Source organism: Tamandua tetradactyla, chromosome 12 (assembly GCF_023851605.1).
Source record: "Tamandua tetradactyla isolate mTamTet1 chromosome 12, mTamTet1.pri, whole genome shotgun sequence".
In the NCBI taxonomy this organism is placed as follows: domain Eukaryota; kingdom Metazoa; phylum Chordata; class Mammalia; order Pilosa; family Myrmecophagidae; genus Tamandua; species Tamandua tetradactyla.
Window position 1 is genome coordinate 5,526,754 of NC_135338.1, and position 22,216 is coordinate 5,548,969.

General features: G+C 38.5%; 1 protein-coding gene across 1 annotated transcript in view; it reads left to right on the plus strand.

The window, feature by feature from the left end:
• Positions 1 to 3,446: 3,446 nt before the first annotated feature.
• Positions 3,447 to 22,216, plus strand: part of CCDC175 (coiled-coil domain containing 175) — a 93,401-nt gene continuing 74,631 nt past the window's right edge. The window contains exons 1-4 of the mRNA XM_077122476.1: positions 3,447 to 3,648; positions 16,608 to 16,693; positions 18,782 to 18,893; positions 21,428 to 21,563. Coding sequence (XP_076978591.1) covers positions 3,495 to 3,648; positions 16,608 to 16,693; positions 18,782 to 18,893; positions 21,428 to 21,563 — 488 coding nt within the window. The 5' untranslated portion in view covers positions 3,447 to 3,494. The remainder of the gene's footprint in view (positions 3,649 to 16,607; positions 16,694 to 18,781; positions 18,894 to 21,427; positions 21,564 to 22,216) is intronic.

Consider the following 22,216-nt stretch of genomic DNA (forward strand, 5'->3'; position numbering starts at 1 on the left):
GACATAAATTTATCAGGTTAGAAATTTGAAATAGGTCTTTCCTTTCTGGGCTAAAAGCCAGGTGTTGGCCAGGCCACATTCCTTTTAGAGGCTCTAAAAGATAATCCATTTTCTTGCCTTTTCCAATTTCTAGAGGCTTACTATACTCCTTGTCTCATGGCCCTCTTCCTCCATCTGCAAAGCCAGCAGTGTAGCACCTTCAAATCTCTTTCTGACTCTGAAACTGACACTAATTCTTCCACATCCCTCTTTCACTTATAAAGACCCTTATGATTACACTGGTTCCACCTGCATAATCTATGATAATCTCCCCCCTCCAAGGTCATCCTTTAAGGATGCCCTGTACCTTAGCTTATTCACAGGTTCTGGAGAGTGATCCCAATTAAACATTTTAGTGAACAATTCTTCCCAATTTTTTATGCATTTGTATATAAAGATATATACATCTATATAGGTATAAGGATTGTAAAAATTGGATATTATACTATCTTTTTGACCTGTTCTTTTCCACTTTATACGTGTGTGTGTGTGTGTGTGTGTGTGTGTGTGTGTGTGTGTGTGTATCTCTCCCTAGCAAATTTTGCGCAATATCCAATGAAAGGCCATATACCCAGTAATTTTTTGCCCATTATTTTAAAATACTACCATATTATAATTTTGCTATTAAATAGATAGTGTTTATTGAGGCTCTATCATGCATCAAGCATTAAATGCTCATTTGATTTGATCCTTACAACAATTTTATAGACTAAGAGCTATTATTATGGAAAGACTAACTTGCTCAAGAGACTCTCCATCTGGTAAGCAGTGGGGCTTATTTAAGTTCAGCAGAGACTATGCTCTTAATCACATGATATACTGTCTCCCAGGGTATTCATCACAGGGATGTCCCGTAAGTTACTTAACACCATTGTTCTCCCATTTGGGCTGTATTTAATTTTCCACTATTTAAAATCGAACCACAATAGACAACTTCATACCCATGTCCTTACATCTGGTTATTTCTTAAAGAACAATTCCTCTAAGTGTTACCATATGCTAAACAACTGATGCATATTTCCAAACTATCCTTCAGATAGGGTATAGCAAGTCACACTTCCAGGGCCAACAATTTATATTCTTCTTCTTAATCTTACTATGGTGAGGAAAATGAGCATATTTTTCCTTGAATGCTAATTAGGTTGTGTTCTTTCAGATGTCTCTTGGAAATATACTTTTCTTTTTTGGAGTACCTGTTCATGTTATTTGCCCAGTTTTCTATTTTGGAATTAATAAAGATCCTTTAGTAAAGGATGGGTTGGATCTTGACAAAGGTATCCCATCTAGAAGGACCAATGAATCAAGGTAGAGACTGGAAATATTTCACAAAGCATACTCAGAGAAAAGAAAGTGTAAGGGACAACAAGGGAAATAGAGATACGAGAAGCCAGAAAACCTTTAGGAAGTCCAGTAAGTAGGAATGGCACAGAATGTCCCCTTAGGAATTGGCTTCATCCATAGACAACAGACACCAGTCTGATCCAAACAGGACAATGGATAGGAAGAATATTCTGGTGACGGCATAAAGTTTGGCCCAGGAGGGATGGTCAGTCTCGAAAGTTCAAGAAGAAAAGAATTTAAGGCTGTGAATGGGCTACAAGGGTACAGGAACCAAAGGAAGAAGTAGGTAAAGAAGATTCCAGAGATTTAAAAAAAAGCTGCCACAACCCTTGTATGTCCACATGCCCACATTAAGGCTGAGCAGCTGGAGACCACGGGAGGCGCTGGCTCTCACCACCGCCACCAGGCATTGGTGCCCTGGAGCCACCACAATTGCTGGGACCTGAAATAGTACTCCTGGAGGTGAAAATGTAATGACTTCCTTGTCTTCCAATCTCCTATCAGTGTCCTCCCTTGGCAGAACATAACCGGAGACATTAACTGTGCAAGAGAGTTTGGGAAATGTAGTTTCCAGGCTTTGATCCCCTGCAACACAGAGAAGAGCACAGAACGTCAGAAATGGATTTGAATGCCAATAGACAGAATCCAGCACAAGTGGGGCCTGGGAGGGACCCAAGGCCAGGTTGTGGCTTCTCTGGAGGAAGAAAGTCTGTATTCTAGAACTGGCTCTGCTGTCAATGTGGTGCATCTCCTCTAAGGCAGTAGGCATAATGCTTCAGGACATGGGCTCAGTATCCTCAGTTGCAAAGTGGAAAACAATTCCCACCTCAAAGGTTAAACGAGTCGCTGTAGGTAAAATACTTAGAACAGCGGCAGAAGCAAATAAGCATTCAACAAATGATAGCTACTTTATTTGGTACTCTGATTTCAATTTTGTCAACTCTAAAGAAAAGAAAGGGAGGATTAAATCATTTTTGCTTCTCTAACCAGCCAGAGGAAAAGGAACGAAGAGTTATATTCAATTTGATCCTTATACTGTGCTGGATTTTGGAGAGACGAAGAGAAACAAATAATACCCAGTCTCTGCCCACAAAGAGTTCACAGTCTCATGGGAAGACAGGAAAATAAAGAGATAAATCATAATTCAAGACAGAATGTGAATTATGACACTATAAAGAAGATTTATGGGGGTTAAGCATTGCGGCAGATACGAGATGGCCATGTGGCAAGCACGGGACCAATAATCATTGAGAAATTTTGTTGTCACTGCGTCCCGAGTCCTGTAGGTTGTGGCACTCGAAGAGTCAAGTATTGTCCACACAAATCTGTTATTTTCACTTTTATTTCCAATCGATAGGGATTTCAGGTGATCTTAATCAGGTAGACTCTTAGTGTGCTAGTGCTAACATGTCTGTGCTGGCCAAAACAAATTAAGGTGAAATTAGCAAATCGAATAATACTGGTAATAACTTAACCTAGAGTCAAGCACGTGCGTGCCATTGCTCTTCCTGAAAAACTGTTTATATAAGGCCTGACCCAACATCTCATTAAATTAAGTGGATGATCCATGTGTGAGGTAGACCAAAACCTCACACTTCGCCTGGCCTTGCCGACAAAAATTGATGAAGATTAATATTTTGTAGCATAGTGCAAAGATGCATACAGAGTCCACAATAAATTCAAAATCAACCAGCTCACTTAGTCATCCCGCTTCAGTTTCCTGTCTGTAAAAGCGGAGATCATTTTTTAAAACCTATCTCACAAAGCATTTGTGAAGATTCAGTGAGCTACTGTATATAAAATTCCTCTCATACAACCTGGCACAGTGCCGCCCTCAAAGGGTGATCATTACTGTAATTCCAAGGGTCCACGAAAATGATAAAAGGCGTATGAACTAAAACAAGTGGGGAATGGAGAGAAGGGGAGGACTGCTACAGAGGAATTCATCCTTCCAGTACCGCTTAATTCCTGAGAATCCAGTTAGAGGAAACAGGTGACGTACCTATCACAGGTGCGGCCGCAAGGGGGCGCCCGGGGATCTTGGCGTCCTGGTTGCCCATGGCAACCGGCCGGCCTGGCCCCCGGCCTCGGAGGCGCGGCACCCCAGCGGCAAGATGGCCTTGAGCCGCCGCGCCGCTGAAACGATCCACGAGAAGGCGGTGCGGGGGGCGGCCGTCTCCACTGGCCCCTCCTTGGAGCTGTGCACCTACCCCTCCTCCCTGGGTTCCTCGGTGGCGGCCGCCGCGCTGGAGCAGCTCTTTGTCCTGGGTGAGAGGGACTCGGACGCAGGGAGGCAGGTCCCTTCCAAGGTGCCATCAAGGCGGCGCTTCAGGGAAATCCTCTTGGGACTGTTCGGGAGTCCCAGAACATTCCTGGCTGGAGCAATGCTCTGGAGACTGGGGCAGAAGGAGGGGTCGGGGTGGAGCCAGCTGCAGGGCTTTCCTGCTCCCAGGCAAGCTGGAATGATTGGGTCCAGTTTACACTAGTGGCTGGTGACAAATCCTGGACACGAGGCCACTTTGCTTCCATTCCCCTTTGTCTGTTGACTGAGTATCAACCTGTATTTAGATTATGCATTGGATTTCAGCTTGTCTCTTCCTGCTTTTCCTTTACAAGTTAATTTCCTCCAATATTTTGCCTTGGCAAATTGGGGAGTTAAACAGGAAAATAGGAAATGAGTATCTAAGAGGCTCCTGTAGTAAAAACAAGAAAAACTAGAGCCCTGATGCTCTGTTAGTTAAAGAAGGATGTTTAGGAGACGACAACAGAAAATGAGCTTAAATGGAACCAAGTTAAAATTCTTCAGTTAAAGAGCTGAGCCTGTAATAAAGTTACCTGTAATTTTATTCTGTTACTGTAAGACATTCCAAGCCAGGGCATGTCTTTTTCAGCTCAAAAACCATTTAGACCAAGCAACAAAGCATCTCTTTGCTGCACTATTTCAAAATAATCATATTGATTTCCACTGTAATAATAATGTTCATTTTTCTTTGTTTACTTGCATGGGCAGGCACCGGGAATCGAACCCTGGTCTCGGCCTGGCAGGCGAGAACTCTGCCGAGCCACCGTAGCCAGCCCTAGTTTTTTTATTAGAAAAATTGTGGGTTTACAGAACAATCATGAATAAAATGCGAAATTCCCACACACCACCCCACCATCAACAGCTTACCTTGGTGTGGTACATTTGTTACAATTGATGATAGCACATTTTTATAATTGTACTATTAATTAAAGTTCGTGGTTTAACTTAGGATTCAGTGTTTGTATAGTGTAATTCAATGGATAGTTTTAAAAATTTTATTTTGTTATCATATATATAATCTAACATTTCCCCTATAAATCATATTCAGATATTTATTTCAATACTTTTTTTGTGTTCACAATGTTGTGCTATCATCACCAACATCCATTACCAAAACCTTCCATCATCCCAAATAGGAATGCTGTGTATTTTAAGCCTTAACTTCCCAATCCCTACCCCCACCCCATCCTCTGGTAACCTATATTTTAGATTCTAACTTTATGAGTTTGCTTGTTCTCATTGTTTCAAAACAGTGAGATCATACAATATTTGCCCTTTTGTGTCCACCTTATTACACTCCACATGATGTCTTCAGGATTCTTCCATATTGTTGCATGTGTCAGGACTACATTCCTTTCTACAGCTGAATAATATTCCATTGTATGTCTATAACACATTTTGTTTATCCATTCATGGGTTGGTGAACAACTGGGTCACTTCCATCTTTTGACAATTGCAAATAATGCAGCTATGAACATTGGTGTGCAAACATCTGTAAGAATCCCTGCTTTCAATTCTTAAGGGTATGTACCTAGCAGTGAGATTGCCAGTTTGTATGGTAATTCTATACTTAGCATTCTGAGGAACTGCCAAACCATCTTCCTCAGTAGCTTCACCAGTTTAAATTGCCACTAGCAATGAACGAGTGTTCTTATTTCTCCAAATCCTCTCTAACATTTATTTTCCTTTTTTTTTTTAATAGCAGCCATTCTAATGAGTGTGAAGTGGTATCTCATGGTTTTTATTTGTATTTCCCTGATGGCTAATGGTGTTGAGCATCTTTCCATGTGCTTCTTGGCCATTTGCATATCTTCTTTTGATAGATGTATGTTCAAGTCTTTTGCCCATTTTTAAATTGGGTTATTTGTCTTTTTGTTGTTCAGTTGAAGCGTTTCTTTATATATTCTGGATATGAATCCTTTATCAGATATGTGGTTTCCAAATATTTTCTCCCATTGTGTTGGTTTTCATCTTACTTTCATAATAAAGTCTTTTGAGGACCAAAGTTCTTAATTTTGATTAGGCTCCATTTATCTATAAGATAACTATCTTATCTTTTGTTGATTGTGCTTTGGTTGTAAAGTTGCCACTTTGTTGGCCATAAATGTGAAGGTTGATTTCTGAGCCCTCATTTTTATTCTCTGTTTTGTATGTCTGTCCTTGTGTCAGTATCATGCTGCTTTGATTACTGTGGTTTTGTAATAAGTTGAAGATTGGGACATGTGAGTCCTCCAAATTCATTCTTCATTTTCAAGATGGCTTTAGCTATTCAGAGCCCCATACCCTTCCATATGAATTTGCTGATTGGCTTTTCCATTTCTACAAAGACAGTTGTTGAAAATCTGATTGAGATTGTATTTAATTTAGTCTTCCCAATCCATGAACATGAAATATCCTTCCATTTACTTTGTTTTTTAGTTTACTTTAGCAATGTTTTGTAGGTTTCTGTGTCCAAGTCCTTTACATCTTAGATTTGTTTCTAGATATTTGATTCTTTCAGTTGCTATTTTGAATGGAACTTTTTTCCTGATTTCTACTTCTGATGGTTTTTTGCTTGTGTATAGAAACACTACTGATTTTTTTTGTATTCATCTTGTACCCTACCACTTGGCTGAATTCATTTATTAGTTCTAGGAGCTCAGTTGTAGATTTTTCAGGTTTTTCTATATATAAGATCATATCATCCACAAATAGGGAAAGTTTTACTTCTTCCTTTCCAATTTGGATAACTTTAATTTTTTTTTCTTGCCTAATTGCTCTGGCAAGAACTTCCAGTACAATGTTGAATAACAATTATGATAGTGGGCATTCTTGTTTTGTTTCTGATCTCTGAGGGAAAGCTTTCCGTCTTTCACCATTAACTAGAATTTAACTGTGAGCTTTCCGTATATAGCCTTTATCATGTTGAAGAAGTCTTCTTGTATTTCTAGTGTGCTGAGTATTTTTTATCAACACATGGTGCTGGATTTTTCAAGTGCATTTTCTGCATCAATTCAGATGATCATGTGTTTTTTTCCCTTTGTTCTGTTAATGTGATATATTATATTAATTGATTTTCTTATGTTAAACCAACCTTGCATACCAGTTTAAAATCCCACTTGATCATTGTGCTAATTTGAAACTGTTATGTACCCCAGAAAAGCCGTGTTCTTTTAATCTTAATCCAATTTTGTGGGAGCAGACCTATCATTTAGGATGGAACATTTTCATTAGGTTGTTTTCATGGAGATAGAACACCCCCAAATGTAGGTGCGACCTGCTGATTACATTATTTCCATGGAGGTATGGCCTACTCATTCAAAGTGGGTCTTAATTAGTTTACTAAGTCCTTTAAAGGGGAGACATTAGGGGTGAAAGCTCAGACACAGATGTTTGGAGATGCAGAAGATGCCAGAAGCCCCAGGAGATGCCAGAGAGAGCAGTATGAAACCAGTTCTCAGACACTTGAAGAGAAGAAATCACTGGCCCCAAGAGATGCTAACCTCAAAGATGAAACCTAGAGTTTTGCCCCAGAGAAGCTAAGTGAGGGCCCATAGATGCTTAGAGAGGAAGCCACTGGAATTAGAAGCTGGAAACAACAGAACCAGGAACAAAGATTAGCAGATGCCAGCACATGCCTTCCCATGTGACAGACATCAGACTTTCTTCAGAGTTAAAGTATCTTTCTGTGGATGCCTTAGTTTGGACATTTTTAAGGCTTTAGAACTGTAAACTTGTAACTTAATAAATCCCCTTCATAAAAGCCAATCCATTTCCAATATATTGCATTCCAGCATTAGCAAACTAAAACAATCATGGTGCATAATTGTTTTAATATGCTTTGGGACTTTTAGTATTTTCTTGAGGATTTTTGTGTCTATATTCATACAAGATATTGGTCTCCAGTTTTCTTTTCATGTGGTGTCTTTATCTGGGTTTGGTGTGAAGGTGATGTTGGCTTCTTGTAATGAGACAGTGAGTGTCCTCTCCTCTTCAATTTTTTGGAAGAGTTTGAGCAGAGTTGGAGTTCAATCTTCTTAGAATGTTTGGTAGAATTCCCCTGTGAGGCTATCTGATCCTAGGCTTTTCTTTATTTGGAAATTTTTGATTAGTGATTCAATCTCTTTATTGGTAATTGATTTATTGAGATCATCTATTTCTTTTGAGTCAGTGTAGGTAGATTTTGTGTTTCTAAGAATTTGTGCCTTTCATTTAGGTGATTTAATTTATTGGCATATAGTTGTTCATAATATCCTGTTATAGTCCTTTTTATTTCAGCAGGGTTGATAGTAATGTTCCCCACTTCATTATTTTCATTTCTATTTTTTTTAATTTTTAGTTGTATTCTCTTTTTTTCTTTGTCAGTCTAGCGAAAGGTTTGTCAATTTTATTGATCTTTTTAAAAAAGCAACTTTTGGTTTTGTTGATTTCCTCTATTGTTTTCATTGCTGTTGTTGTTTTCTATTTCATTTATGTCTGCTTTACCCTTTGCTATTTCTTTCCTTCTGCTCACTGTGTGTTTAGTCTGCTCTTTTTTCCCCAGTTCTTCCAGTCTTGAGGAAGATCTCTGATTTTAGTCTTTTTTTTTATATATATAATACAAGTGTTTAGAGCTACAAATTTCCCTCTCAGCACGGCTTTATCCCGTAAGTTTTGGTATACTGTATTTTCATTTTCATTCACCTCAAGATATTTCCTAATTTCAATTCTGATTTCCTCCTTAACCCATTAGTTATTTAAGACTATGTTGTTTAATTTCCATTTCACATTTCTCCCTTTGTTATTGATTACTAGCTTTGTTCCATTATGGACAGAGAATATGCATTGTATGGTTTCAATATTTTTTCGTTTATTGAGACTTGTTTTGTGACCCAACATGCAGTCTCCTAGAGAATGATCCATGAGCACTTTAGAATAAGGTGTATTCCATTTTCATTGGGTGAAGTGCTCTACATATGTCTGTTAGGTCTAGTTCGTTTAGTGCATCATTCAAGTCCTGTACTTACTTATTGATCTTCTGACTAGATATTTTATCCATTATTGGGAGTAGTGTGTTACAGTTTCCTACTGTTAATGTAGAATTGTCAATTTCTCCCTTCAAATCTGTCAGTATTTGCCTCATATATTTTGGGGCTCTCATGTTTAGTACATATATATTTATAATTGTTACATTTTCCTGTTGAATTGTCCCCTTTATCAGTGTTTAATGATCATCTTTGTCCCTCATAACTGTTTTTTAAATTTTTTATTGTATGATATATATATATTTACAAAGCAAAGAAAAAAAAAGCAATAGTTTTCAAAGCACACTTCAACAGGTAGTTACAGGACAGATCCCAGAATTTGCCCATGACAAACCTCATAACTGTTTTTGACTTAAAGTTTATTTTATCCAATATTAGTATAATACCTCAGCTTTCTTTTGTTTACTACTTGCCTGGTATATTACTTTTCATTCTTTCACCCTCAGCCTACTTGTATCTTTGAATACATGGTGAATCTCTTACAGACAGCATGCAGTAAAGTCATGCTTTTTTATCATGCCAGTCTTTGCCTTTTGACTGGAAAGTTTAAGCTATTTTCATTTAAAATCACTACTAATAATATAGGACTTTCTTGTGCCATTTTGCTATCTAAGCCTTATACCTCTTTATCCCTCACTTCCATTAAAGCCTATTTTTATATTTATTTGCTTTTTTGTGTTGTATCATATTGAGTGCCTTCTCACATCTAACTGGGTATATTTTTCATCTATGTTCCTTGTGATTACCATGGGGTTAAAAATTTAACACCTTAATATATAACAATTATATTTGGTTTGATACAAATAACTGTGATAGCTTGTACACATACTTTTCCTATACCACCCTGTTCCCCCATCATTTTTTGGTACTTGTTACTATATATATATATATATGTTACTTTGTACATTGAATGTCCAAAAACCTACATTTATCATTACCTTTTGTGCATTCACATTTTAGTACCTGTAGAAAGTAAGAAGAAGAAGTAGAGTTACATATAAAACAATACAGCACAATAATACTGGCATTTATAATTACCCTAAGATAACCTTTTCCACAGGTTATTATTATTTTTTTATTTCCTTATGCTGCTTTGACCTATTATCTAGTGACCTTTCCTTTCAGTCTGGAGAACTCCCTTTAGCATTGCTTATAGGGCCAGTCTAGCGGAGATGAACTCCCCCAGCTTTTGTTTATCTGAGTGTGTGGGTTTGAAAGTATTATGTACCCCAGAAAAGTCATGTTTTAATCCTTATCCAGTCTTGTGGGAGCAGCCATTTCTTTTCATCCTGATTCGATACTGTCGGTTGGAAATTTTCTATTAGATTATCTGCATGGAGATGCGACACATCCAGTTGTGGGTGTGACCTTTTGATTAAGTGAAGATGTTACTCCGTTGATTCCAGGTGGGTCTTGATTACTTTTCTGGAATCCTTTAAAAGAGGAAGTATTTTGGAGAGAGTAAAAAATGACAGAAACCGCAGAGCCGACAGAAACTTCACAGCAGAGCAGGCAGGGATATGGACATGTGGAGAACAGAGACGTGGATATCTGGAGCCCAGCAGACATGGCCGTGAGATGTTAAGCAAGCCAGAATGTGGAGAGAGCCAAGGGAAGCCAAGAGATGAAAACCAGCCCTGGAGAAGTAAAATGAGGAACCCCCACAGGAACAGAGGCTTGAAGTAATGGAGCCCAGAAACAAGGGACCAACAGATGCCAGCCATGTGACTAACTAGCCGACATAGGTGTTCCTGAGCCATCGGCCTTCCTTGAGGGAAGGTGACCTCTTGCTGGTGACTTAATTTGGACACTTTTACTTCCTTAGAACTGTAAGCTTGTAATTTAATAAATTCCCTCTTATAAAAGCTGTTTCACTTCTGGTATACTGCATTCCAGCAGCTTTTAAACTAATGCACTGAGAATGTCTTAATCACTCATTTTTGAAAGAGAATCTCACTGGATTTACATTTCTTGGCTGGCAGTTGTTTTCCTTCAGCACTCTGAGCATTTCAACCCACTGCCTTCTTTCCTCAATGGTTTCTGATGAAAAATCAGGTATTCAATCTAATTATTCCCTTACGTATTGCTTTTCTCTTGCAGCTTTCAGATTCTCTCCTTGTCCTTTGCATTTGATCATGTAATCATTATATGGCAGAGTGTGTTTTTCTTCATGTTTATCCTGTTTGGGGCTCTCTGAGCTTCTTGGACGTACATATTCATGTATTTCACTAAGTGTGTAATATTCTGTCATTACTTCTTGACTATTCTTCCCACACATTTCTTTCCTTCTTCTCCTTGTGGGATTCCAGTAATGTGTATATTGGTGTAATGATGGTGTCCATACATGTTTCAGGCTACCTTTCACTTTCAATATTTCTTTTTTCTTTCTATTTCTAAGGCTGACTCCTATCAAGGGTCTTGTCTTCAACTTCACTAATATTTTCTTCTGCCAGCTCCAGTCTCCTCTGGAAAACCTTCTGGACATTTTTCCTTTCAATTTCTGTGGTCTTCAACTCCAGTTGTTCTGTTTGGTTCCTTTTTAAAATGTCTGTCTCTTTACATAGACTCTCATATTGTTCATTCATGGTTTTCCTGATTCCTTTAATTCTTTCTGTTTACATTCCTTCCCCTCTTTGAATATTTTTAAAATCACTTTAAAAAAAAAACCCTTGGTTCAGTATGTCCACATTCTCACCTTCTTCATTGATGTTTCCTGCATTTTTCACCACTTCCTTTGGATGGGTCATCACTTTGTGTTTGTCTTATACTCTTTTATTTCACACTGTACATTTCAATATTTTAAAATGTTAGCTCTGGGATTTACTCCCTAAGATGTCTGTTTCTATGTTTTGTAACTAACTGGAGATGATGAAGATTTTTCTTGAGCTTCAGGCCTTCTATCAGGAAGGTCTGCCCAAGGTGAATGCAGTGTTTAGGGTTTTCCATGTCTTGTCCTGGTCTTTTGCTTGTTGGTTATTTGGGAGTCCCCTGTTTGCAGGAGTTTTATTGGCCCTGTTTCCCAGGAGGTGGGCCTCCTATCTGGGGAATTCAGTGCCCACAGGTCTTGTTCAAGACTGTCTGCCTGAACACTTTGTTACACTCCTTTTGGACATCTTTTGGATTCTCACGCTCCTTTTGCCTGGAAGGCAAGTTCTGGAGATGCCACCTGGAGAGGACTTCCCCAAGGCTGTCTTTCCCAGACGAAACAAGCCAGTGCCCTGCAAAGGGGCACAGATGGACTCCAGAATGCCCTGGGAAGGGGATCAGAAAGGGCTCCAAAAGCTTCTCTGATGGTTCCCTGAAGCTGAGCCTTCCTGGTCTGCTTAGCAAATGCAGCCCTTCAGCCTTCCCACAACCCTCAGGAAACACTGAATCTTTAAATCTCCACCTCCTCCGCCCCTGTCTGGGAGGGTTGCAACAAATGCTGCTGCTGCCTTTGTCCATGGTAGGTTGAAATAATAGCCGCCCTATGGCTGGGAACCAGCCACCCAAATGTGCTCATCAAAAGCCGTGATCATCAGTTGTTCACGCCCACCCCTGTTCTTCAGGAAGAGGATTTTTGTGTCCCTTTCTGTCACCAGCAGCTAGCCATGGACTGAACCCCATGATGGGCTTATGCTAGGGTGGGAGCTGGGTGTGACAGAAGCCATGCAAAGACAGCAATTTACAGTTATTTATTGTAATTTATCTACCTCTTATTCCTGTTCTTCTTTCCTGAATGCTTTACAGTATCCTTCTGGCCTTCAGAGTTTCAAAACAGTTTTTTTTTTCAAGACAGTTTCCGACTGTTTTAATAGTTGTTTTGGTGGAAGGACCAAGGAATTCTCCACTCCATCATCTTCCTGAGAAGTCTCCCTACTACTAGTTTTGGTATAGTTTCTTTTTACCTTCTTTGTTGAACTAATTTAACTTAACGATTCTTGAAAGATAGGTTTGGATGAGTATTATCGTGAAGAATGTTGAGCACTGAAGAGGTTCAGTTATTCACATCTACCCAAGGTCAATGTCAGAGATGGAATGAGTATCCTGAACTTTCTTCATGCCTGACCTCAAGATGATCATGACCATTTAACCCTGGAACTTATGTGCAAATACCTTTTCTGCTAATAATTTATGGGCCCTTGGAAATTTTTCATAGGAGAAAACTTCATCTCGCCTTCTTTCCTTGAGTATGAGTTATAAAATATTATAGTTTCCTTACCCATTTGCAAGCAGGAACAAGCTTGTGCTTATTTACTCCATAGAAAAAAGAGGAAAGAAGATAGCTTTCAATGCCTGTCCCTCTCTAACGCATGCTTGCTCTCGAATTCAGTATTTCATTTTCACTTTGTTTGAGGGCTTAGTTCATTAAAAATGGTCCAAGTTTCCTCCAGAAAGGAAGACAGAAATTGCTTTTTACTCTTCCAAGTGGTGAGCATGGCCACTAAAAGCATGGAACTTGGATTCAAGCTCACTGCAGAACAGCTCTGTGATCTTGAAGAAGGGACATGACTTTCAAAAGCCTTAGATTTCTCACTTGTGAAATGAGAATCATCATAGTGTTATAAGAATCATTTTAGATAATACATGCAAAGCATTGATCACTCTGAAATAAACTCACACATGAAGACACAGGCTTGGGACCCATTTTGATAGTCCAAAGTGCAGTGGTGACAGAGTTTGATGGTTCTGCTGTTAAATTCCTCTGTCCTCTCTTCTATTCGTCCTGTAATTTCCTTCCTTCTTCTCACGCTGTACATATTTTTGTCTTCATTACCTTTGTCAGCATTTCACAAACCACTCTTCTCAGGAGCTTTCTACTTGGTGTGTGGGAAAAAAGGAGACATTGAAAGTATGACCATGAAAAGCGTTAGAAACTGTGTCTATCTCACACCAACCCAACCAATTTTACAAATATGTGATCTCATCTCATGCTTAGAATTTTGTCCCAGAGTTTTAAAAGACAGAATGGACTTTTTAACAATTAATTGAATGTGTTTCTCTGCGAAATATATTTAGAAAGTTGTTTTACTTTGCTAAAGCTGTCAGAATGCAACACATAGAAATGGATTGGTTTTTATGCAAATTTACGGTTCCTCAGAGGAAAGGCAGCTAGCTTTCCTTTGGGTTTCTCTGTCACATGGGAAGGCATACAGTGACATCGGCTGGCCCTCTCTCTTGGCTTCTGGTTTCAAATGGCTTTCCCCAGGCATGTCCTCTCTGTGTTTCCCAACATCTGGGTCTATGTCAGCTCTGAAGGCTGATCTGAGCTGTACTGAACTGCTTCTCTCTACCCTGACTTCTTCTTTTAAGCCACCAGCTGATTAAATTAAATGTCACTCATTGTGAAAGGTTCTCCCCTTAGCCGACCAGAAATATAATCAGTCATAGATTAAATCCATGCGCTAATGATTTAAGTCCACAGCAACAGAATAGCTGGGCACCATCAACGGGCTCAGTTGACACCTGAACCTAACTACTACAATGTCCACACCTTGTCAACTTGGCAACTATACACATCACCTTAAACCATACTTAATCTCTAAATGAAAACAATAACAGACATTTTTTCACCTAACAATGCTCATCTGCCCTCCATACAATGCACTAAATTCTTCCATATACAAAATACACAGTATTTTTTTGTATATTTTGTCACAATATCACAAAAGCCTTAAATCATTTCAGTAACAATACGAATACAATACCAAGTCAAAAATAGTACAAAATCTCAGTTACAGGCATAATCTGTCCTAAAGCAAAATTCTCTTTTGTATGTAGACCTGTGAACTTAGAGCAAGTTACCTGCTTCCAGTATATAAAGAAGAAACAGTCATAGAATAAATGATCCCATTGCCATAGGGAGAAATTGAAAGGAAAACAGGGGTCACCAGACCTAAGCAATTCTGTAAACCTAGAGGGGAAATTCCATTAGATTTCAAAGTCTTAGAGTCATTCATCCTTGGAGCTTAAGAAAGCAGCAGTCCCACCTTTTCCAAGGGCCTATGCAATGACCCTCCTTTCTCCAAACATTGGGAATGAGGGTTGCAAAATTGGGGAACAATGGGGAGACCACTTTTGTCTCAGCCCCACCCTCCTCAAGCATCTGGGTGGCACTTGGATTCTCTGCCATCTCCGTGGCACATGTTCCCTCCAATGGGTTGGTATCCAGGCTCCCTCCAATCCTGGGGGGAATATACTCCACCCTCTCTGAAGACTGGGCCACCAGAACTCTTCCTGGACATCAAGGCAGAAGACCCATCTTCTGTCTTGGGGACAAACTCACCCCTTCCACATGCACAGGTGGGTCTGCTCTCCTGGCCCAAGGTTTCTTGGCTTCAGACTTTAGCTTCCATGGTTCTACCTCTGAGGTTATTTTTTCTTCAGTCTGTCCCTTTTCTGTTCCTTTTATTCCAGACTGACAGTGGTTCTGTTTATACAAGTCTTGCAAAAAATGTGTTGACTTGGCATGTAACATAGAGTAATCAAAGCTATCACACAATAGAACTTTTCCCAAATACTTGCTAGATAACTCCATCTTCAATCATGACTTGTACTATAATAGCTAACTGGTTCCATGTTTGGTTAAATCCTCACATGGGGCACTCTGGGCTCTCACTTTCTGGAAGTCCAGAATCTTCCAAACCATCAATTTCTGGTTTATTTTACCCAAGATTTCAGTTCTTAATTTATCCCTTTCTTGTTGCATCTTACTGTAAGCTGCAAGGAGAAACCAGCCTTCATTTTCCACACTTAGTTTGGCAGTCTCTTCAGCTAAGTATCCCAGATCATTGCATTCAAATTCTCCCTTCTGTCCAGAACCAGGACTCAATTTTGCCAAATTCTCTACTAATTTAAAACAAGGGTCATCTTCCTTCCAATTTACGCTGACATATTCCTCATTTCTGTTTGTCTTCAATCGAGGTATCTTTACAGTCCATATTTCTACCAACAGTTTCTTCAAAGCAATCTAGGCTTTTTCTATCAAGCGCCTCACAATTTTTCCAGAATCCTCCCTTTATCCATTTAAAAAGCCATTCCAACACGTTTTGTATTTTCAAATGCAGCAGCACCCCACTTTTCTGGTACTAAAGTTTGTTTTAGTTTGCTAGAGTTGCCGGAATGCAATATATCAGAAATGGATTGGCTTTTGTAAAGGGGATTTATTTAGGTACAAATTTACATTTCCTCAGAGGAAAGGCAGCTAGCTTTCATCTGGGTTTCTCTGTCATATGGGAAGGCACATAGTGAAGTCTGCTGGCATTCTCTCCTGGCTTCTGTTTGAAATGGTTTTCCCTGGGGCTTTTCCTTTCTGCATCTGCCTGGGTCTGTGTCAGCTCTGAATACTGAGCTGAGCTGTTCTGAACTGCTTTTCTCCTATAACTTCTCCTTTTAAGCCACCAGTTGATTAAATTAAATGTCACTCATTGCAGAAGGCACTCCCCTTAGCAGACCAGAGATTTAAATAGCCTTAGATGAAATCTATATGCTGATTAAAGTCCACAACAGAACAACCGGTACTATCACCTGGCCAAGTTGACACATGAACCTAACCAACACAAATGTATATGTACACAAACATATACATATATATGAAACCTTTCTTAATTAAACCTGCATTATAATTGTTGTATTTATTCATTTAATAAATGCTTATTGATTTTTGTCCCATCTTACACAGATCCCTTCTTTGTACCATGAGATATGCAAAGATGAATCTTGAGAGGAGTTTGTCCTCAAAGGACATAAAATGTGTGTCTAAATTAGAATACTGTAAAATTGAAAATAAGAGAAAAGAGATTCATGATTAATACAAAGTACTGTAGAAATTCAGAGATAGTAGATGTAGCTTCCAGTTGAATAAGCATATGAGCTAGATGTTAAAAGTTAAGTGGGATTTGGACAGATGAATAAGAGATCTTAATTTTCCAATTTTTTTATAGAACAATCACTACAAACTGACTATTTTAAATGCAATGAAGAAGCTAGAACCTTACTTACGGACATTGCTGAAGCTGTTAAGAAATTGGTATTGTATTATCTATATAAGAGCTATTTTTTCAATCTTTCACTTGTTTTGCCATCAAACTCTAATATCACTCTGGTCAATGTACTTAAGTAGATGAATAGGGAAAATACCCTGAATTTTAAAATATTTTTCCCTCAATTAACTAACCATTTGCACCTGCACTTATCAACTGTGGAAAGTCTCCTGATTTTCCAGGCAGAACACTGAATTCTGGACCAGTGCTATGGCTGAGGGCAAGCCCAATTAGAAGAAGCAACACTGGAGATGACAGAGCCCAGTTAAGGGGTGGCTTACATGGACAAATGCTTAGGACGCCAGTGTGTAGGCATTACTTAAAAATAAACAGCCAACTTCTGGAATAAATCAAATTCTGGGTCACATTTTAACTTAGTTTTCTAGAAACAATTCTTTACATAATTGGTGAGAGATTATTTGGCATCTCTGCCACTGAAAAAGACAGTGGTGTTCAGAGAAAACAAACAAACAAAAATCTTCTAATTAGAATAGCCTGGCTCCAATGGAAGACACATTGAAGAAATATTTAAGGAATTTACTTCTGACATGTCACAGATATGACTGTTTAGCCCTCAATGAAACTTCCCCAGCTCAGTCAGAATGTTAAACTCTCTTTATTTGATTTAAAAATATTGAATAAAAATGTAATACATACCAAATATCTGAACATGTAGAAATATGGATGTATAGTAAATGAGTTTGTGTCTACTGACTGCTGATGAAAATTAACCTCATTATTTTATGAATATATCCTATATAATTACTACATAAGTATATTTTATTATCCCATTTAATTTAATATGTATATATAGACACAAAGTTTTTGTGTATTGTGCTATGCTTTGGGTGGCCCTGTAAAACCTTTGCTTTGCTCTTTTAATTATGTATTTTCTCCAAAGTTTGAAGGAGCCAAACATTTGTTATGGCTAATTAAATTATGTAGGTGAGCTGTGAATTCCTAAAAATAACAAATACCTTCTTCATTAAAAAAATGCATATTCATTCTTATAAAAATTAGATATGTTTACTCTGAAAATTTTAGGGAAAAAATAGATAAAAAAGAAGAAGAAGAAAGAAAAAAACACCATGATCCCGCATCACCTCAAAATAACCACAATGAACTTTTTGATGAATATCCTATTTTCAGGGTATGGGTACCTGTGCTGAATTTTTATTTTTACAAAACAAAATGATCATGCTATGCATATGGTTGTGTAATCTGCTTATTTGTACTTCATGAAATATAATGGTCAATTTCTCAGGTCGTAAAATAGTAGTAGCCGTTGCAACCATTTACTTATAAGATGATTTCTTTTTTTTCGCACTGATTTTGGAAAGACTTTTCCTTTTTACAAATAGGTCCACCTAAAAAATAAATAGCTCTACCTCATTATTTGTTTGGATTTATAGTTATGTACAACAGAACCCTTGCCCTTTCTTTTTCTTTTTTTTCTTCATGGGTAGGCACCGGGAATCGAACCTGGGTCTCCAGCATGTATATATACATGGTTAAAAAAATATATATATATATATTTTTATATTAAAAAAATATATATATATATCTTTTTTTTTTTTTTTTGCATAAGCAGACACCGGGAATCGAACCCAGGTCTTCAGCATGGCAGGTTAGAACTCTGAGCCACCGTTGCACCACCCGACCAGGTGTATTTTTTTTTTTTGTAGGCAATTTCTATTTTCTTAATTTCAAAGCTTTCTCTCTTGATATTACTCTTTTGGTTGGAGTTTTTCCTTTTAAATTAATTGATACTGAATACAAGAAGCACATACACATAGGAAAAATATGATTTCTGAGTAGAAGAAAATCATCAGAAATTAAAAGATAAATTAACAACAACACCTTAAAAACTGATTGGGGGATGGATTGTATGGTATGTGAATATGTATAAAAAAAAAACTGATTGGGGAATATATACTTTTCCCACTTTCCATTCCAAATAGAAATAATGGCTGAAGATGTTTTATGACCTCTGAAAACATCTATAAGACTTTGTTTAGGAAATAAATCTTCTATTTTTGTTTCTTAACTTTTAAAAATGTAATTAAAATTTTCAGGAAGAAATGAGAAAAGCCACAATTGAACTTCTAGAAATCGAAAGCATGGAATTCAGCAGACTGTATTTTCTACTGAACACTCTTCCCGGTGAAGTTAGGAGAGAAATGGAAGGTACTTTTGAGATAGCAACTATAGAAATTTAGTTTATCTTAAAAGAAAGATCGAACCAACTACTTGTGACAAGATGTGTTTAATAGTTATTACATGTCTAAATATGGCTAGAAAGAATACACAGCACAAAACAGTGAGATCCTTAATAGTTTTCCTTCACATTTTATGTGGAAATAACACATATAAGCCTTTAATTTATATGTTAATTTCTGCATAGACTAACGATATGTGGATCACCACATCTCAAATTGACATTTACCCAATTAAATTAGGGGAAAAAAATAACGATCACTTAAAAACTCAATAAAAAGGCAGTGTGATGCTAGCTCAGTGACAGAATTCTCACCTGCCATGCCAGAGACCCGGGTTTGATTCCTGGTGCCTGCCCATGCCAAAAAAAAAAACCCAAAAATCCAAACTCAATAAGAAAAGGCAGACAGACAACCCAATAGAAAATGAGCAAAAGGACTGAAAAAGCAATTCATAGTGTACATACCAAAATGACCAATATGCACATGAGAAAATGTTCAATCTCATTAGTAAATAAGAAATGCAAATTACCACGAGATGATATGCCATTACACATCTTCCAGAATGCTTAAAAGTAAAGACTGGCAATTTCAATTGTGACGAGGATATTGAGCAGAGAGAGAAATCATCACTACTTGTAGGAATGTAAGTTGGTACAATCACTTAAAAGACGACTTGACATTATCTATCGACAAATAGACCTGGCTATTTGGGCGCTTCCCTGTAAACAGGGACCCCTTCGGGTGGTTTGGCAATGAGTCCCGAGGCACCTTCCCTGTGGACAGCTTCCCAGAATACCTCGGGTGGTGGATTTCCAGCAAGTTCTGCCAGTATGGTACCTCAGCAACTTCTTTGCCATCCAGTGAGCGACAGCCCTTTCCAAGGAGGTCCAAGTCTTAGTTCTAGAAGTACTTTATCCTTGAGCACTCAATCCCATCCACAGCGACAGTAGCTGCTGCTTCTGCCCTCTATTCCTGTACCCTTCAGAATTCTCTTTATTTCCTACTATCAATTGCTCATTACACTAGTCTTCTGATGTAGTAATAATTCTTTATATTAAACTTTCCCTGTTCAATGCTGTGAGATGTCTGTTTCCTACTTGGAACCTGACTGCTAGGAGTAGGTTATAAGACAATATGCTTGCTGTTAGTCTCGTTTTGCAGGGTAAATACAACAAACTATATGTACAGAGAGAAAATTAAGACTTAGCAAGGCAGAATTAGGAATGTTTTGTTCTATTATTTATTTTTTGGTTGTTTTTCTGTATTTTCCAGATTGTATTACTTTTTCTATCAGACAAATAGTTTAGAAGGAAAAAAATATTTTATTAGCTTATAAGATCCTTGATATACGCTGCGTACTTGAGCAAGCAAATTTATTTCGCCTTATGGGATAAGCCTTTGCTACTCAAAGGTGGTACAGAGGAAAAATAAGACTTAGCAAGGACCAAAGATGGTCCTTGGACCAGCAGCATCGGCATCAGAAATGCAGAGTCTCAGGCCCCACCCCTGTCCACTGAATCAAAATCTGCATTTCAACACAAGGTCCCCAGGTGATACTTACACATATTTGAAACACACTGTTTAAAAGCCCTATTATAATGAACAATTTAACTAATCATCTTAACAACCTAGAAAAAATAGCCTAGCTCTTTCAGGTGATTCCCAGCTAGTTTCTAGGGAATTTGTTGTATAGAAATGGACGGCCCAATACCTTTATAAACAGCAGTGCGCATGTAGTCATGCATATTGACCATTTGTTTTGTACAAAAGCAATCCTCTGAAGTCTCATATCATTACGTTGATTTATTGTTCATTGGTGAATAATTAGTTCTTTAATACACTGGGTTCCCAGAAAGCAGAGGCTGAGGCAAGGGCTTCTGTAGTTATTTTATTAGGGAGGGCAATTCAAAGAGTGGGTGGGTGAGAAAGGAGAGGGAAGCGTGGTGAAGAGAGAGCCAACAGAGAGGGGCATTACGATGTTGGCTGCCAGTAATGCAACCGACTGGTTATGAGACCACGCCCCCAAGAGACAGTGTAGCCTCTTCTCAGGACCATCTGTCAGTGTGAGAGAGGGGCAAATACTGATGCGGTGACTCCTGTCTGTCACTGCTTCTGAGTTTGCCCTGCCTCCCCCAATATCAGGTTACAAGTGCATGGGGATGAGTGTACAGAGAAGTCAAGTGTAGATAGAGGTGACAGAGCAGTCCTCCGCCAAGAGGTGAGCAGAGCTCAGAGCAGACAGGTATAGGTTTTGTCGGTCTGCACGTGTCTTAAGTGGTTTAGAGCCCATAGAAAGCTGGTCACCATAGCAACAACTGCAATAAAAGAAATACCTGATTGGTAAGATTGAGAGGATCCAAAATGGCAAGTAAGTGGTGTTGATTAAAAGAACACAGTAAAACCAATATTTCAATGTTAGGTGTAATTTGTTCATAATTTGGAAAGTCAGTGTTTACAATTATACCCTTTCTCAACTTAATAACCTTTTCACTTAATTTCAAGAGTGTGTCAGAGATGCCCGCAGATTGAATCTTGCTGAGATCAATGAACTACGACTGAGAATTACAAGGATCAATAATGAAGCTGAGTTTCTGAAGAACAGAATATTTGAACTGAAAGAAAATAATAATGCTCTAGGGTAGGTCATTTTTATTCAGTTCTTGAGGAAATGGGGGTGTGGGACTGGAGGGGGTGGATTGTCATGCGCTTGTCCTCTGATCTGAGCTTGTACAGGACAAGTTTAGAGGGAAGAGGGGTTGTAGAAGGAAATGGCCCAGGCACGTGAAGGATGTGGTGGTTCCAGAGGGCTGAGGAGGGCAGCAGAAAATCTTCAACCACTGCAGCCAGGAAACATAAGATTCCCAAGGCAACCCAGATTTGCAGGATCAACTACCATTTATTTGTAAATAACACACCGCCTAAGCGCCAACTCCAACGTTAGAGGCACGAGGTCGTTTTAGTTTCCATTTTAGTAAAATTAAGTTTACAAATCTCCACCACCAAAGCAAGAAATTTTGCTGGCTATTGTATTGTAAATGTAGTGTCAAATGAGATGTATTGTATTTAGGTTAGCTCTTTAAACGTATTTTGTCATAATCTGCTGGAGAGTTGAGGATGGGATTGGTTCCCAGAAGGTCCCAGATTTTATCCATCATTAGATGAGGCAATATATGTGTCCAGCCAGGGTATGAAACCTGTTGGTTTCCTTTTCTTCATTCCTGAGGCCTCGTTTTTTCTCTCTGTAAAATGGGACCACAGCTCTTGACTTACCTGGTTCATGAGAGGAAAAGA